Source organism: Syzygium oleosum, unplaced genomic scaffold (assembly GCF_021117445.2).
Source record: "Syzygium oleosum isolate NSW1041296 unplaced genomic scaffold, Sole_v2.1 Sole_v2.09, whole genome shotgun sequence".
Lineage (NCBI taxonomy): Eukaryota > Viridiplantae > Streptophyta > Magnoliopsida > Myrtales > Myrtaceae > Syzygium > Syzygium oleosum.
Window position 1 is genome coordinate 3,386,710 of NW_026607493.1, and position 17,687 is coordinate 3,404,396.

The following is a 17,687-nucleotide window of genomic DNA, read 5'->3' on the forward strand; positions in this document are numbered from 1 at the left end:
GGTTCCCAAAGGCCTGTAAAACAACAAAGGTATTTACAGTTTTACACAGCTCCACATTGACTTACCAGGTTGGCTAGACGCCTCGAATTTTCATGGAGCATAGTAACACATGTTTAAACCATCTTCATGTACATTCTTTCGGAGCCAGCCGGAAACTAATCAAGTCATTAATTTACACAATGCGTGGGACAGGGATTGTTGCTACTGTGGGATTAGTTTAGACATCTGAACTTCGGATATCCTCATCCTGAAAAATGCAGGACAAAGTGTAAATTGCTCCAACGGCACGGATAGTTGAGGAAAAATGCAAGCACGTCCCTTGCGTTTCAAAATGTGCACTTACCCCCTAATAATAGCAGCGTTGTTGAATCCTAGGCATTTGTACAATCCCGTTATTTGTAAACTCTAACCGAGCTGGCATCAAAATCCTACGTCCCATCATAATGACCAAACAACTTCTGAACCCGCCCGCCAGTTTCCTTGATCCTTTCCCCTACAAAACTTGGAATTGATCCATGCCTCTATTTGGTTGGTACATCAGTACAAATGATATTCTTCCCAATTACAGGGAACTAACATTTACAAATAATGTAGTCATTCTGCACATTTACCTGCCTCTCCGAAGATCGAACTAGAAACGTGCCCGTCTGCCAAACTGGATCCACATAAGAGAGAACGCAATGTCAGAAACACAGACAAAGTTTTCTAGACATATGTTTGAACTAATAAGACAATCCGAAACTGTTCTAACTTTGCTTTTCAAAAGAGTTTCCTGAACATTATAGTTTTAGAATACTTAGAAAAGACATGTTGGAATCTATTCCTGAAAATTCTAGTTGTAACTGTTCTAAATAAAAGCTGATCAATAGATGTATTCTCAATCAACATGAACAAATATGCTTAAAGTCTTAAACCACCTACTGCATCTAACTACTCAGCGGACTCTGCCCACTAATGTAACTACTGTTGTTCCACTATCATTGGCAACTACAGTCCTGCCACCATCCTCGCCACCACCATCACCAACACCGCAAATACAGGGCCACCTCCAACACCACCACAACTAATGTCGTCCTAGCATCAACACCAATCCCAACACAGACACTGTCAACTTGAGAATGCTGAAACCGGAGTTCCAAGTTGATGTCAGACTCACACTCTCTCCGCTACCACTGTCATCATTTAGCTGAAGTGGCCCTCAGAACTTAGAAGAGAATTCCTCTACATGTGCAAAATCGTCGATACGACGGATGATTTTACGTTCGTTATTTATCAATGGGAAGATACTATGTCCTGTCAAGAACCTTTTCAACTCCAAAAGCAGGCAATCTAGCACTCATTCTACCAATAGAAGTCTGATTTATGGCTAGTACTTACATGGGAAGCCAGGTTCTTATTATGCTGAACTGACATCAGCTCTTCATTGGTGGTAAGTGCTGGCTCAGGAGAATCCTGGAAGCCAACTCTGCTCTTGGAACGCATTCCTGCAAGTGGATGTTCAAACACAATATTATTGTTTTTTTTCCATACATGTGAAGTTTTGCATCAAGATGAATGGTTTTCGAAGCAGAGAAAAAGGACAATTAAGAAGATATTCGGTCAAACAGTGTCTCAAAAACTTAAAGTTCGCCAGGGGCAATATTGAGCAAGGCAAGCGAGATAATGACTGGGAGCTTGAGCATAAGCATGTTACTTTGACAATTTAGCGGGCCAGGAAGAAGACATGTAGTGACAATTAAAAAGCAGACAATAGTTTTAAGATTTATATAGTTGGGTATGAAAACTCTTTTCTTCCTAAGAACACTAATGACACTTTTGATTTGGCTATCTGAGGATAATAACCAACATAATGCAACAAGATGCCATCACCATAAAAGGAACTTAGCAATCCGAAAAAAGAAAATACATTACATCCCTATGGTACAATAGGGAGGTTGTTGCGACATGCTTTTAGTTTCATTATGTCACAATATAATCTACTGAAAGCACCTACAGGCTAATGTATTCTGCACCATATATGCATTGAAGTAGCATGCCAAATTTAAAATACTAAAGAGTTTATTCTTGTTCACTTGTTTACACATAAAACATCCATTCTAAACACAATGGATCCATGGTGGGGCAAAGAATCCCCAAGTGATTTCTGAAAATCTCCAAGTTATATGGTCTGGTCCTTAACGACAGACCAAATAATACAGTCTAATCCTCCCCCCCCCCCCCCCGGGACAAAATAAGTCTTTAATAAGCAAAGTTATAAAACTTGTACACCACTATATTAGTAATTTTTCTATGAAGACTTACGCGATGTTCATTTCACAAGAAATAGTTGACAAAAGAAATATATCTATCCTCATATCGGCGATAGTAATTAAGTGAGTAGTGTCAGTGTTTCTGTACCTTGAAAAACAATGATGACAAAGACAAGAAGAGTAATTATCATGGCAGTAAGGCTGCTGCTTGAAGACGATGCAGATGCATTGGCTGCTTTATTCTTCCTCAGAGCTTTTATCCGCTCGATTCTTGTGCGCTTTCTTGTAGCAACCTCTGCAATGTCCTTGACGAACTTCTGGTCTGCAGCATCTAAAGCCGGACCTTTTGGTGGTCTTGGTGGCTTGGGAGGTTTTCTTGAATTGGTGGTAGGTCGCTTTTCATTCACGTATTTCTTGTCCGAGAAGGGAACATGTTCTTGGCTACTTTCTCTTGATTTCCTGTCCACCAACACTTCTAGGTTCTCATTTGAAACCTCACCAACAGATGAAGTGCTGCACAATTCTACACTACGTTCTGGTTCGCTCTTGATCGATCTGTCTATGCTTAAGCTCCCACCCAAAGACCTTTTGAGACACTTGTGCTTTCGTGAATTTTTTACCGAAGCAAGTTCTTTGCTTCCATCTTCTTCACCGGTGGCCCCACCGCTTTCAAGATCGATTTCCAGCTCGCTGTCTCTCAATTCTAAGTTATCCATTACAGTGTTTTGTTTCACGGTACTTCTCTTTCAACCTACCCGATAACTGAAGTTACCAATTCCACTAGAAACCTTGACAAGCAGTAATATCGAAATAGCTTCTGGTTATTACCAACTCATACGGAGGAAATTGTCCCCAAAAGGCCAGCACTTCCCATTCCATGAATTAGCTCAAGATACGCAACCCATTTTATTCCACAAAATCAGGACTTTGCCGATGAGGGGAGAAAGGCCACGCCATCCAAAAATTCAGTAGACACAAAGTTCCAAAACCAGCTGCACCTGTAACATATCAACTGCCAAACACCAGCACAAAGTCCCACGATCTCATCATCAGCACATTGAATTTCGCCTGGCACCTAGCCAGAAACCTAGCCCGTCCCAACAATCTCAAACCTGCCACCAGTATACAAGCCGCATCCCCAATACAAATCTGAAGCAAAAGAGCAAGAAACACACGAGACGAACGATTTCAGAGAGTCAAACGAGCAAAATGCGGCGCATTTCATTCGGCATATCTCAGAGCAAATTGACAACAGACGTCAACAAACATCAAAACTATCGCAGAGAATACAATCAAGCTGCTAATCTTAAAAGCCAGAACTCCTCAAAAACGACAATGCAGCTCCCAAGATCGCCACGGCTCCTCCACCCAACGCTTGAACAACGATCGACGCATACAAAAAAAGAACCCACGTAACCACTTCGGATTGCCAAGATCAGAACAGCTAAAAAAAAACGAACAAAACGAACATCTACGTCTTCGTCGAATTCCAGCTAAACATGGAAGACAGAAGCTGAATTACGACCAAAAGCAATCAATGCGTGTTACCTTTCGACCAGTTCGATCAGCCCTAAATTGGAGAGCGATTCGCATTGCAGAGATATCCTTCCATGTGAACAGAGAATTTTGCTCTGGGAGTCAAATTATATCGCAATTAACAAACGAATGCCGATCGTAACTGACTACTTTTCCAAATATGGATAAAAAATGTTTAGTTACATGAAACCGGCTCTGGCCAAAAATAAAAAATTAAAAAATAGAAACGAGCGATTAAAAAAGAAAAAGAAAAAGAAAAACATGAGACCAGAACGATTAAAGGGGCCTGTCGTTTTGCTTCCGTTGACGAAGACAAATGGGGGGGAGGTGGGGGCGCGTCATGTCGTTTCGTGAGCCGGCAACGGCGACTTTCGCCGTCTTGTTTGCCTGGGTCTATGGCATATACTTTATGCTTGTCATTTTATCCTACGTAAGACCTATTTGTACACTTCTGTTGAAGGAAAAAGGAAATATGATCACAAATAGGTAAGATTAAATTATCAAAACATTAAAGAATATCATAAGTCAAAAGGGAAAATGAATTTATTTGTTAAACTTATTGGTTTGGTTCGATTTTTATTAGTTTCCAAAGTTATAAACCAAAACCAAGCCAACAATAACCAAAAAAAAAAAAACCCCAAACCCAAACCAAACCAATCAATAGATAAACTTCCGACCAAAATAGTAACCTGATAAACAGGACTTATCGGTTTGGTTCGGCTCGATTTATTAGTTTTCGATTTTTTACTAAACACTTTGATCTTTGGTGTATCCATTTTTCTTTAAAAGAAATTGTCTCATATAAATTTTGAGTATAATAATATGCACTGTCGTTGTAAGACAACATTTCCACAAGTGACCTCATATACCATTGGTTTGAAAGAGTGGGCAATCATCATTCTCAAATCAAATATGGACGAGGCTACGTATATAAAATTTCCTTTAAACGAGCGGTGTATACTATATTCATGGGTCATGTCTACATTTGTATGAATATATGCTTTCACGAGATTTAATGCCCTCATAAGGTTTATTCTATTCAAAGCAATAAATAATTAGGAGCAAAGACATTTCTGTACTATTAGCTTAGAAAATCGACGGTTGTTTTGCCAGTTCCCTGTAGCCAGCTAATTACGATCGTGCCCCTAATTTGTATATAGAAATAGTCGAGCCGAACTTCTTGCTACTGCCCTCATTAATAAAAATAAAAAGCATTGGGGAGAAGTTTTGTTGAAAGACAAAACAGTCACTTCGACTCCTTTTGATCATATTAAGCCAATTAGAATTATCCAGATCTAACCACGAGAAGAACAACCATGATATAAAGAAATGATAAAAGATATTAGTATAAGCTCCGAATTAACCTACTCTATTTGGATTAAAAAGTGAGCCAAACAAAAAAATATAAACAGAAGGACTCGAAAAGTGCACTTAAATCAATAAGAATATGACGTCAACCGTTCATGTAAAAAGATGGATTCAAAACATTAGGGGATCAAACTTGTGGTTAATGAAAGCACCAAACATAACCGGTTCGAGGATCGGCTAACCGTCGACCTATTATCAAGGTCTTTTTACCCCATTTTTTTTAATCTGGAAATGGGAAGTTGCCACCGTGAATAGGTGATGTCAATGATTACATTACACATAATTAAATAAAGGTCCACATTAAGTATAAGAATAGGGCATTCACGTTGAAATTATTATGCATCGAATTGAATTTTTAGGACTAAAGCAACTTAAGCATGGAGTATCCATCTCTGGCCAGAGTCAAGTTAATTTTTTGAGTTCCTCTGCTGTTATATGATTAACGACAATGATGAACTGCAATTGGCCGCTTTTGAGGCATGCCGGAACCATATGATCGGCATTGACCTCAAAACGGAATTGCAAACACCCCTGGAGCAGTGAAGAACCCTACATCCTTTGCGAGGAAATTCCAGTACATGCACTCAAAGAAAACCCCTCCCACTTGTTGATAGTGTCCAGACGACATTGATCTGAGTATGCCATCAATCATCCTCGCAACGAATTATCACAGATGGAATGCATTTAAAATTCCATGAGCCCAATGTCAGTAGTCACCAGGAAACGCTCAGACAAGAAAATTTAATCCCGAGATTATATGAAGTGGCCGATTGAAGCTAACAAGGACTATTGGTAGCAAGTTAGCAACACCAGTCTCCAAATTCTGCTTCGAAGTGAATCTGACCAAGCGATGCAGGGCGAAAAAGTGGTGACCGAACCTGGGTCTGAGAAGTCACCTAACTTATAAATGCCGCATCTCCTCATTGATTGAACCAATATCTGAACTGAAAGATAGAACAGAACAAAGACCCCCGCTTTGATGAATTACAATCCACACTACAAGAGACAATCCACAAGTTCTCAATGCAAGAACTGGGACCAGACCCTCACGGTATAGAGTCAACATCATCTTCTGGGGATGGTGCACACCGCATTTGCCTCACTTAATGTAGAAGATCCATTTTATGCACAAATTACTATAACTCTCTGGTTAACACTCGCAACACCTTCACGTACCCTCTAAAGTCTCAGCATTGGGCAAAATATGTACAGACTACAAAATTTGGGAACCTGTCAATTCTGGTCCAAGGCACAATCAAGATGTTAAAGTAGCATAGACCAAACCTAAGCATTGGAAGTTTCACCTAAGATCCCTTGCTGTATATACAATTATATTAAGGCCACACCTTACCACACAATTGACACCGTGTAATCACACGAACGGAAAGGAAGAACAATGTATGCCTGGAACTGCGGGTAAGGGCTAACCCAGCTTTTCGTGATTTTTTATACTGGTGCTCACACAGGAACCAAGTGCACAAACAGGAGGTGCAGAGAGTAATTACTGAACTGTCTAATCACATTTGATACAAATAACAACTTTCCCGCAAACAGTTTGGCACCTCTAGAGCAGATTCACAAACCATCGATGGCTGGGTAAAATTAAAATAAACTAGACAGTACCTTCAACTTCGTAGACACGAGCACTGAAAAAAATAAAATTGACAGTCAATGAACACTGCATCTTGAAACCTGTAACTTGCTTTGCTGCTCTGCCAACCTTGATCCCTACCCTCCTCTCAATATGTGTCACAGATTTGCCAAAAGAAAGGAAAGGAAGAAGTATCACGCTGTACTTCTATGCCAATACGCTTTGTCAGATATTGTCTGGCGCTAGAATAAAATTCAGAAGCATTCGCAAGTCCAGTTACTATCAAGCATTACTGCATCAGATACATGCTCGAAAGCACTCGTTCCGTTCCTTTACAAAAGGCTGAGTTCAACAACCAAACATTGAAATAAAGAGTGCCCAGACAATGAATCGGCTGAACTGTTCTCCAATTGTGTCTAGAAACATGACATACTCACCTAAACAAAAGCTCCATTGCGGCCCAAACCTATTCAACCAGGATGCAGACCCTGAAATTTTGTAATCAAATTTTAAAACGAACTAAAAAAGGAGAGAGATCTCGAAGATCGAAAAAATAACACCTATAAAATGATATCTCTTGCTCATTTATTCCCTTGACTACACAGAATTTCGTATAAGATGGTTGCCGTACCACTAGAGGTATTCTAACCATCACCACTGGTCCCAATGTATCAGAAGGAGCAGACCGAAGATTTAAAAGGAACCAAGCATAAATCTAGCTAAATTAGAAAGACAACTCACCCAGCATACTCGCGGCAAGCAAGATTAATAACGTGTATACGTTTTTCCATAACCTTGTCTTTGACGCTGAAAGTCACCATAGGCACCTTGAAGCCTTGAAGGATAAGTTTCCATATGGTTTGAATAAATATTCCTTGAATCAACGGGTATACCCCCTCCAGCATATTGAGGATTGACCGAGCCATCAAAGTCAGAATAACCTTGTTGCTTATAACCACCAAAACCAGATCCAGGCATTTGCTGGCGTGCCTGTTGCTGATGCTTTTGGGCATCGAACTGGAGAAATTCTTCCCACTGTTTTGCATGCATACCCCTCATGATAGCTACTTTCTTCAAATAATTCTCCCTTATTTCCCGTATAGCCTTAAAGCCGTAGAACCAAAACGAAAATATAAATTATAGCTGAAGGAGAATGTTAACAGCCATAAACAGCAGTAATATTGCGTCAAGGAAAAAAAACGAACCTATAACATAAAGCAATTCATCTATAATTGGAGATTGCATCAAGCCAGAAACATGTTGCACATTATAGCAGGACAGAAGACAACTTTAAGGAAGACAAAAGGCACTAATGAAGATTCTAGCTGGTGTTATTGATGCTCATAAATATCTTGTTATGCATATCTGTCAAGTACAGAGTCAGGTCAACTGCCACCTAAGAGAACCAACTAATAATCAGAAAAGAGAGACACAAAGGCTGAAATGACCCAAAATAAATTTTTGCAAGCCACATTTCCTAAAGGAAATCCCTCAAGTTTGTACAGAGAAAGCTTCCACTACCCAGCTCCCAACTCTAATGAGAACCGGTCATACCCTTCAGCAAGTAAATGGACATCAATCTTATGGCAAGAGCCAAAAGAATAGGGTATAACTCTTTTCTTTTCCCAACGCAAAGTAAAAAAAGATTATGTTCACAAGCCAGTGCAACTAAAGCCTAAAGGTGATGTTCAATGTATTTCCTTCCAAAAAGCCCACGGCCAATCAACCAGCTCTAATCCAGTGGAATCGTTTTAGATAGCTCCAAACATTATTATGCTTTTTCTTGCTTTAAGCGCAAAGTGTGCAGATAGTGTGCTAAACTCTTGACATATTTGAGCAGCTTGGCATTACCCAAAGCATTATCATGAGACGCACTTCTTAGTACTTACCTCACGATGTTTATAATTCTCTTCATCTTCTTCCTTATCTCGAATTCTCCCGAGATCCATGGCCTCCGTCTTATATTCTAACTCTAATTCTTCCAATGTCTGTGGACGGGAAGGCAATTCAAGCTGACTTCCAGATTGCATATCTGATGCCCTTCTCTCACTATCCCAACCATCAGTCCTATAAGCACCCATGTTCTGATTACGACCATCATAAGAGCTATATGAGTTGCCTCTGTATGGGGGACGTGCTGGAGATTTTGAACGGCTTGAATGATCTCTAGCCCTATCATTACCATAAGCTTCACGAAAGGAAGAGCGTGTTAAGCACTTGATACGAGGTGCTATTCAAGATGGTAGCTTCAATCATAAATTATGAAGTTATTGATAAAGGCGAACCATCTGAGGCAATGATGACTGAAGATTCTTTCTGTAAGAACTTCCGTTTCAGACTGATCCATGACAAGATACTTCAGAATCAGGCGTAAAATGCTTGAACTTAAGAACTTACCTCTTGCTGCAGACAAGCATAAGCAACAAGCACCACTACAAACAATCCAAAAATAACTTCATCCAGATGGATAAAGTTTTTGTGGGCCTAACATTCTATGACATGGTTATACCAGCTCTCTACAATGCCAGAGACATATCCTGCACTTTGCCTACCTTGCGGAGAACCCCTCGATAATTTTTTCAGATCATCACGAACACGATCTTCAACAACTTTATCCTGCCTATTAAACCTCTGTTGGAAGTGCGATGCACTAGGTGGACCATGATGAGACCTCTGAGATTGAGACTGCCTTGACCGTTCACCCACAGGGCTGCGCGCTGGTGACCTAGATCTGGACACGTGAGAACTAGAAGAACCCTTCTGATCACCATCCTCTTTAATCATCTCATGCACGGCATCAATTCCTTTGGTCAAGATTAATCTGTCTTTGCCACTAACAATCAAGAACTTTTCATCCATCTTGATTTTGCAGCCAGTGTCTTTCTCAATCTTCTGTATCACTTTTTCTGAAAATAGTGCTCGCACACGACTGTCTCTTGCAGGAACTCTCTGGAAAAAGTCTTGGGACTTGCGGTTGGCTCCTAGAGTAGAGGGACACCCCTGTAAATAAGAAAGGCAACATAAGTCCCAATCATGAAACTTAGTTTAAAAGAGCATTAAGGACTATAAGATCCAGGAGAAGGGGAAACTAATAATGGGAAGTAGCTGGTTATGTGGATTGAAGAGGCAGCGCACATCATAAGAATTTAAAATATGGCAGGAAATTAACTCTATGAAGACTTATAAGTAAACCTAAAGTATCGAAAATTGCAATCTCCTTCAGTGGCAAGCCCTCTTTGCACACATGGATGAGCACACACCCGTATATTTCTACCTCAAGGTCGAAATCATGGGAAGCTGTTGGTAAAGCTAAACTTTAAAAGATAAATTTCCATATGAACAGTCGAACATCATTCAAACTTGAATTATCAACACAAATCAGATATATGAGTCCTAGTCAAGATATCAATTCCATTATTGAACCTGGAAGGAAGTTGGTAGGCTGCAAATCCACATCGACGGGTACCATAACAGCCAGGAAAGAAAGTGAAATCTTCAGGTAGACAACTCAATGAATCACCAGATAAACCTACACTCTACCGCAAGAATCGCAATTGTTTATTCATACATATACTTTTTCCAAAACATCTATCTTGTTACATATCGCACATTAACCAAGAAAGACCAGTATACACACCAAGCAAGAATCGGGTAAAATGACAGCCAAAACGATCTGCATAAGAATAAACAAGACCTGAGTAAAATGACCAGATTCACCACATATTTTACAAATCATCTCTTCTTCTTTCTTCTTCTTCCAGTTCCTCTCAGTAGCTTTTGACTTAGCTTCCCAAACCTTTGCTTCACGGCTAGTAAAGTCAGTTGGAACTGTATTTGGGTCACGAGGTTCATCGTCCTCGTCAGAACCAGAATGAGGCCTTTTGGTTGTTTTTGCTTTATCCTGTGCATTGACGGTAGCAGATCCTGGGGGACCAGTGTACTCTTTGTAAAGGTCACGAAAATCATCATCTACATCGGAATCTGATCTGTTAGACATGACGGCAATGATTCTTTTCCTGCATAATGAACCAAAAACCATGCATCGCTTCTGAGAAACAATCAGAAAAACAGGGGCGAGACATCATAAACAGCTGATAAAGGAAAACAACTCTGGAAGCAATAATTCTCACTAGAAGGGTAAACATTGTCATCAAAACACTTCACCAACAACTACTCGCGATACCATCAACTTACTATGTTGCTAGGATAAGAAGCAACAATAATGTATACTTTCAACCTTATGGGCATCAGATATTCCAATAAACTTCAAGGTCTCTCATATGAATCCCAAAGACGAAACAAAAGAGGGTTTCCGGGGCCATTCCAAGGAACTGCTCCTCCAGGAGTAGCACAGCCATTCAAGGTAACCTCATTCAGCATCCGTAATGCGACACAACAACATACACATATAGCGAAGCAATTCCAATCAAATACTAATGGGCCGTCAACTGCAGAACGCAGTCAAACCATCAACCGCGGCACCGTTCGGGGAATGGGGCTAACCGAAAATGGGCAGAGCTACGTCTCGCGGAGAAGAGACAGAGCCTACGACAATCTCAAAGCGCTCTTCGCTATCCACCAACACCTAAAAACACGATTGAGCACGCCGCATTCCCTGAAATTAACCTACTGCTCATTGCGATGCTCAAGACGCCCCAAGCGCAGGTTGAAAAACGAACGCGCAATCGCGCACGAAGCCGCAACGGAAACGAAGCATTCGAAATCGGTCGCTAGGCATGGGGGAAACCAAAAGGGAATCGATCGCAGCAGCAAAACCTAGCGCCTAGCGACAGTAATGGCGAAGGAGGAGACGGAAATCGAGCAGAAATCGTCACCTCGAGCGAATGCGTTTGAGCGGCGAGTGGAGGGAAAACGAACCCTAGCATAGCCTGCTGGTTTTCTGGTTTCAGACGACGACGACGACGACGACGACAGTGGTTTTTACTGGTCCTCTTCTCTTCTAATGTTTTTTATTGCAATCCTGCTGCTCTGCTTCTGTGCATCATCGTCCTCCCCCCGTCTGTTAAATTTATCCCAAATTGCAAGCACGCCCCCGTATTTCTGCGGAATAGCGTGGGAATCCACAATTGCTCCTTTTCTTTCTTTTCCCTCCCTATGGATAGCCCGTCAAACGAGTGGGAATGCGCGATTGCTCTCTACCTATGGATATGGTACGAAATTTCCCTTTTCTCGCGTCATTAATTAGATTACATGGAAATGGAAGGATAAACAAAGGATCCTCAAAAGGATTTGTTTTCCCTTTTTTCTTCGGATCATGTTATACTTAGGAGTGAGCATGATGCGGGTCGGCGGTTCCCATCCTGGAATCAGGAACCACCCACTGAGAACCAGTTCTTAAAAATTGAAATCAAGAACCGCGTGTTGGTTCCGTAGATCCACTCGGTAACCGGATGGTCGATCCGGTTCGGTTCTCCAGTGGGTTCGTGGAATCGGTCCCCAACTCCTACCAAATTGTATTTATTAATTAATACCATGGTGAATTTAGGCTGCGCATGGCAACCATTCTGTACCCAGAATCTGATTCTGGGCAGAACTGATTTTTTTTATTCTGTGCCCGGAAACAATTTCTAAGCATTTGAAGGCGTTTGGTAACTGCCCAAAATTTTTGTTCTTAGAATAGAAAAAGAACAGAAATGCTTTTGGTAACTACACAAAATTTCTTTTTATTAATAATATTTTGAAATTTTTAATATTTATTTCTTTTTTTCTTCTTTTTTCTTTCTTTCCCCTTTCTTTCTTGGCCATGGCCGACCGCCGTCGCCAGCGACCAGCCACAGGCCAGGGCTAGCGAAGGCGTTGCGGCCCTCACCGCCGCCCTCGCCTGTGGCGACGGCGAGGTCGGTCTCGCTTTGGCTGGGCGAGGCCAACCTCGCCGTCGCCAACCCAGCGACGGCAAGGTCGAGCCTCGCCCAGCCAAGGCGAGGCCGGCCTCGCCGTCGCCATCCAGGCGACGGACGTGGGTGGCGATAGCGAGGTCGGCCTCGCCTTGGCTAGGCGAGGCCGCAAGTTGCCCTCGCCGGTCCTGGCCTGTGTTTGGTTGTCGGCGGCGGTGGCCGGCGGGTGGCGGGGCTGAAGAACAACAACAACCAAAAAAAAGAAAACAATCAAGAAGAATCAGTTCTGAAAAAATTGTTCTAGAATCAAGAAGCTACTTTTTTTTTTATTCTTGATTCTGTTTTAAAACTGATTCTAGGTACAATTTTGCAAAAAATTGTGCCCGGGCACAAAAAATTTAGCAAACGGATTTCTTTTCCCAAATTGATTATGAGAACAAAAGAACAGAATCAATCACTATTTGGTAAGTTGCCAAACAGGCCCTTACTTTCTATGTGGGTACTTCTTTGCAAGGGAAAAAGTGTATATATATATACATATACCGGTTTGTAACTAAGATTGGTGTAAGCCGGTTTGCTTGGTCTTTGATTGATCAAAGAAAAACAACCTTACCTATTGATTGCTATACCTTAGAAATCTTAATGTCATAATGCCTTTCAATCGGTAATGCAGATCGAATCAACCGCGAATCTCACGTAGGGATAAACAACGTATGTTCACAGAATGATTTCCTTTGTTCTTCAAACAAAGTCTAGACATACTAAGACGGACTAAGAAATGAAACTCTACTCACTCGATATCCATGAACGGTGAGTTAATTGTTCAAATGATGAGTACTTGTGTATTTCAATTGACATTTGATACTCTTCTGATTTCATCGGTTCATAAATCTTGTATGATATACCAGAGAAGGTTTCTCTATTGCAATTGACACAAGTTCTTGCTAAATCTTCTAGGAAGTTATAATTGAGGATGGAATTATATATATATATCGGATGGGTAGTTCTATGCTTGGAATAGGGAATCGGATCGGTATTCACCGATTCTAGTAAATTGAAATTGAGAACTGTCGGTTCTGGGGCGGTCCAATCTGGTACCTTTGTAAACTCCTAGTTATACCAAGAGCAAAGTTGGTCACCGCAATTAACTTGTAAATGGGAATGGTAATAATCGCGAAAATATCTTAAATGCGGTTGAATAATTTTTTTAGAGTTTTTACATGGGCGACTATTTATGCATTGTCATTCATAGCTTAAAATTCGCCTGCGCATCTGCATTCTATTTTCATGAAAGACAAAAACGAACTCAAGAAATCCAGCAATTGGCACTATCAATTCTATTTTACAACCAGCGGATGATCGGACACTTCAATCTCATGGCATCTTCACACAAAACAATAAAAATAAACATAAAAAGGACAGACATGAAAAATAAAATCAATGCGAAAAAAGAAAAACTACATCAGAAATGCCACCAGCCGCTTCAACCCAAGGAACGCTCAAGGCCAATCTGCCATCAACCGACCACTCAATCCCCGCTTCCTCACCATTTAAACGGCAGCTTCTTGGTGACCCACTTGAGTAGGCCAAGAACCGACCTTCACCCTTGATTTTGACACTGACCCTAATCCCACTCCCACAATCTTTACACCCCACTTCTTGAACTGTCCCTCCACTGTTGAGCATGTTGGCCAGACCAATCGGGCCACACTTGATGCGTCCAAGATTCATGATGGGCACAAGGCTGAAGATCTCAAAGGAAGATGGGCTGAGGGTCACTTGGATTGGGTCTGACTCTCGGGTCATCAGGAGGAGCCTCTCAGCTTGGCTCATGTACACGGCGTATTCTTCTGCCCCACCCATTTGGGCTGCTGCATCGTTTTGGTCCCATTCCATGTCTGTCACATGGACAAAACCAGTGGCTGCCTTGTAGCACCCTGGATAGCCCTTGATCCTCCTCTCTTTTGGGTCCCAGCCAGCTCCTTGACAGTTGAATGCACCAATCGCTCCTCCAAACTGTAACAACGTTTCAAAACAAAATAGTCATTTTGGCCGTAACAAACGCTTAAGTTGATGCATATTCTGGTTGTTGGAGTAGCAAGTTTGGTTGACCATCTGTTTAAGAAGCTACCAGTTATGAGTGACCAGTCAAATTGGGGATCTGTCATTGTAGTTTTAGAAGATAAATAGACACATGGACTACTCTTATCCAGAACATTATAGAACATCATACCAGATATTTATCAAGTCTCTTGGTCGATAAAAATTAAAAAGGTTGATTCTAGCTATACGATGACGTGTCTGATTAATCTAATGTTCCTTCGGCAAGATTCATCAGACAGACAGGGGCATTACCTTATTGACGTTCCAAAGTTTGAGGATGGTCTTGTTATCAAAGAGGGGGTTCTTGAAGAGGCAGTCTCTGGTTGGGAGGGCAAATTGCTGGCACTTGGGGATGGTCCCATCAGGGAAAACGAGCTTCCGCAGGAGGCCAAAGTCATGAAACCCGACCGAGTCACTGACATAGATTGGCCCTCCGCAGATGGCCCTTGAGCCGGCATGGAATTCGGCGCACAGGTGGTCTGTTTGGAACATGTCCCAGTCAGGCTGTATGATCTGGCCCATCCACATGCTGTTATATGCACAATGAATCCTTGCAACCAGTAGACTCCCATTGGATCGCCATTTGGATCTTGAAACCAAAAGTCATCCCCTAAGCATCAAAACCTTCAAAATCCAGTTTCTGAATTCGCAATTTGACCATTTTCCAAACAAATTCCTTCGAAAGGTCCAGAGCTTGAGAGAGGCCAATGACAAGTTTGGTTGGTCTTACCTACTCTTCCCATGGATATCTGTCTAGTCCCAAGGAGGAAGAAGTCGTTGCACTGTTGCATGCTCGATATGATCCCACTTCCCTTGAAGTTCTTTCTGATGGAATTTGACAGTCCCTTGTAATAAGCCTTCGCAAGCTCAACCCTCCCTCCATAGTCTTCACACACATACTCAAGAGTCTGCATTTAGAATGCTTAAAGAGAATCGTGAGAATCTTGACTAGCAACATCCAATCTAGATATTGACAGAGAGACAACTTACATGAATGACATCAACTTTCACTCCGGTGATGCCGACACTAGCGAGGTAAGAGTGCATGGAGTCATAGAAATCATTGGCTTGGGAGGGGTGGACAAGACCGATCCCGCCTTCGACAATCTTGTCCACGGCCAAGTCATCCATTGTCCCATTGAGTCCAGGAGCAAGCTTGCAAGGAATCACCTTTGAGTTGAGATGAGTTGATCCTGGCCTCACCCCACCCCAAGCACCACAAAGAGCATGCCAAACATATATATCATCCAAGCCTTTGAACTTTTGTCTCAAGTCCCTAGTGAAAGCTCTCATGCCAAAGCTTTAACCTTTACCCTCTCCCTTACTAGCCTCATTCTGTCCCTCGTCTCCAACAATTTCATCAAGTTCTCGTCTCAACTTCTCAATCCTCAACTCAAGCTCCGACAAATCAGTGGCTCCGTCTCGCACTGCGGCATCCACATCCTTCTCAATACGTTCGAGCTCGATGGCCTTTGAGATCAGCATCTTCGGTTTCCTAGGGTCAAAAGGGGGAGCGTTGGGGCCTAACATGGTTCCTCCCTCGTACTTTCTGAACTTTTCCCCTTCTTCAAGCCGGTGAAGCCGGGACGTCATTTGAGTCCCACCCAGGATGAGGTTCTTTGCATCCTGGCTCGGGTCCTGGCCGTCCAAGTTGATGCTCTGCCACCCATCATCGATGATTAGGAATCTCGTGGAAATGCCACCCTCTGCAAAATCCTTCAATCCATGCCAAACACCAACAGGTTCAACTGCTAAATAAAAAGCATCCCAAGTGCACCAACCATATTTATCTGCAATAGAAGGGACAGCTTTCTCTTCCAATAGCCTGAATGTGTTGAGATGAACCCTGAGAGCACGATAGGCCTCTCTCATCAAGGTATACGGATTCTTGGACACATGAACATAAGCGATTGCATCAAAGGACGATGCTCTTACTTGGCCACAACCACTCTCTGCGCAAATCATGACGTGCCCATTACTCCCCGGGTGAAGTGCAGACCGAAAACTCCCTTCTACGATGGGCAGGATCAATGCATAAGAATCAACCTCAGGCACATCCAAGAGCACCCATTGAGTCTCCATTTGCAGATCAGACCCAGAACTTCCCACCCACATGGTGGACCACCATGTTTTGAACCTGAAGATGCTCAAGAAGTCTCTGCCACTGAACCTCCCTAGAGAGTTCATCAACCTGTCTGATGGCTCATCGTTGGTGAAGCCCAAGAAGCCTCCTCTGTGTGAGATGGACTGGACCTGATGAAGCAAGTATGGTGGCAAATCGGACTTTGAAGGTTCACAGAGAGATGAGAAGGGGATGAAAGCCACATTGCTGGGGACATCAGAGAGGATTGGCACTCCCTTGACGAGTTATGGCCGGCATTGGGCGGTGGCGAACGGCGGAAGATGGTGGTGGGAGGAGGCGGTCGGCGAAGGACACCGGGCGGTGGGGGTGGGTTACGCGGTGGGCGGTGGGATGGCGGGGAATAGCGGGTGGCCGCATGGGTTTATAGCAGGGCGGCGTAAGAAGTTTTATTTCTCTTCCGTCAAAATAAAAGTAAATTTTTTTACTTATTTAAAAAAATTTAAAAAAAAAAAAAAATAAAGATGCTTATCAAACGATTTTTAAAAAAAAATGAAATATTACCGGCCCATAGCTTCCCGTGAGACAAATGAATGCGATGTTTGACACCATGGGATTAGCAGAAGTTGAAGATTGGATTGAGTGGCTCATTGGGAGGTGCCATGAAAAAGAAACAAAAGCTGAGAAAGCAAGAGATTGCTGAAGCAAATGCAACAAACTCTTAACACAATCAATGCCTTGCAAATACTTTGATACTTTCCAATCCTCACAGTAAGAAATGGTAAGCCATGAGACATGTATTTATACAGAAAAAAAAGACTGGAATGCTCTGGGCAAAGTTCTTGTAAAGGGGATCAAAGAAAAAAGAACAGAATCAAGTGGGTGTCCAACAAATTTGGATACTC

At 42.1% G+C, this 17,687-nt stretch overlaps 2 protein-coding genes and 1 pseudogene across 6 annotated transcripts; all 3 read right to left on the minus strand.

The window, feature by feature from the left end:
• Positions 1 to 78: 78 nt before the first annotated feature.
• On the minus strand, positions 79 to 3,982 carry LOC115673754 (uncharacterized). 5 transcript variants are annotated; one of them, XR_004004865.2, is made up of 5 exons: positions 3,798 to 3,981; positions 2,398 to 3,398; positions 1,378 to 1,484; positions 344 to 655; positions 79 to 247 (listed from the first exon to the last, which is right to left on the minus strand). XR_004004865.2 is itself a non-coding variant. In XM_056314269.1 (5 exons), exons 2-4 carry the CDS (start codon positions 2,963 to 2,965, stop codon positions 632 to 634), a joined length of 699 nt encoding a protein of 232 aa, XP_056170244.1. In that variant the 5' UTR covers positions 2,966 to 3,398; positions 3,798 to 3,982; the 3' UTR covers positions 79 to 521; positions 612 to 631. The 5 variants fall into 5 exon arrangements, 4 of the variants coding, with proteins under 4 accessions (XP_056170244.1, XP_056170242.1, XP_056170241.1 ...); XM_056314269.1 differs by having other exon boundaries at positions 79 to 521; positions 612 to 655; positions 3,798 to 3,982; XM_056314267.1 differs by adding an exon at positions 3,517 to 3,623 and having other exon boundaries at positions 79 to 655.
• A 2,983-nt stretch (positions 3,983 to 6,965) lies between these two features.
• Positions 6,966 to 11,747, minus strand: LOC115673419 (uncharacterized). The gene is made up of 6 exons (XM_030595583.2): positions 11,580 to 11,747; positions 10,439 to 10,760; positions 9,297 to 9,744; positions 8,634 to 8,932; positions 7,486 to 7,848; positions 6,966 to 7,232 (listed from the first exon to the last, which is right to left on the minus strand). Exons 2-5 carry the CDS (start codon positions 10,739 to 10,741, stop codon positions 7,510 to 7,512), a joined length of 1,389 nt encoding a protein of 462 aa, XP_030451443.1. The 5' UTR covers positions 10,742 to 10,760; positions 11,580 to 11,747; the 3' UTR covers positions 6,966 to 7,232; positions 7,486 to 7,509.
• A 2,289-nt stretch (positions 11,748 to 14,036) lies between these two features.
• Positions 14,037 to 17,446, minus strand: LOC115673418 (stachyose synthase-like; annotated as a pseudogene).
• Between the last annotated feature and the right edge of the window lie 241 nt (positions 17,447 to 17,687).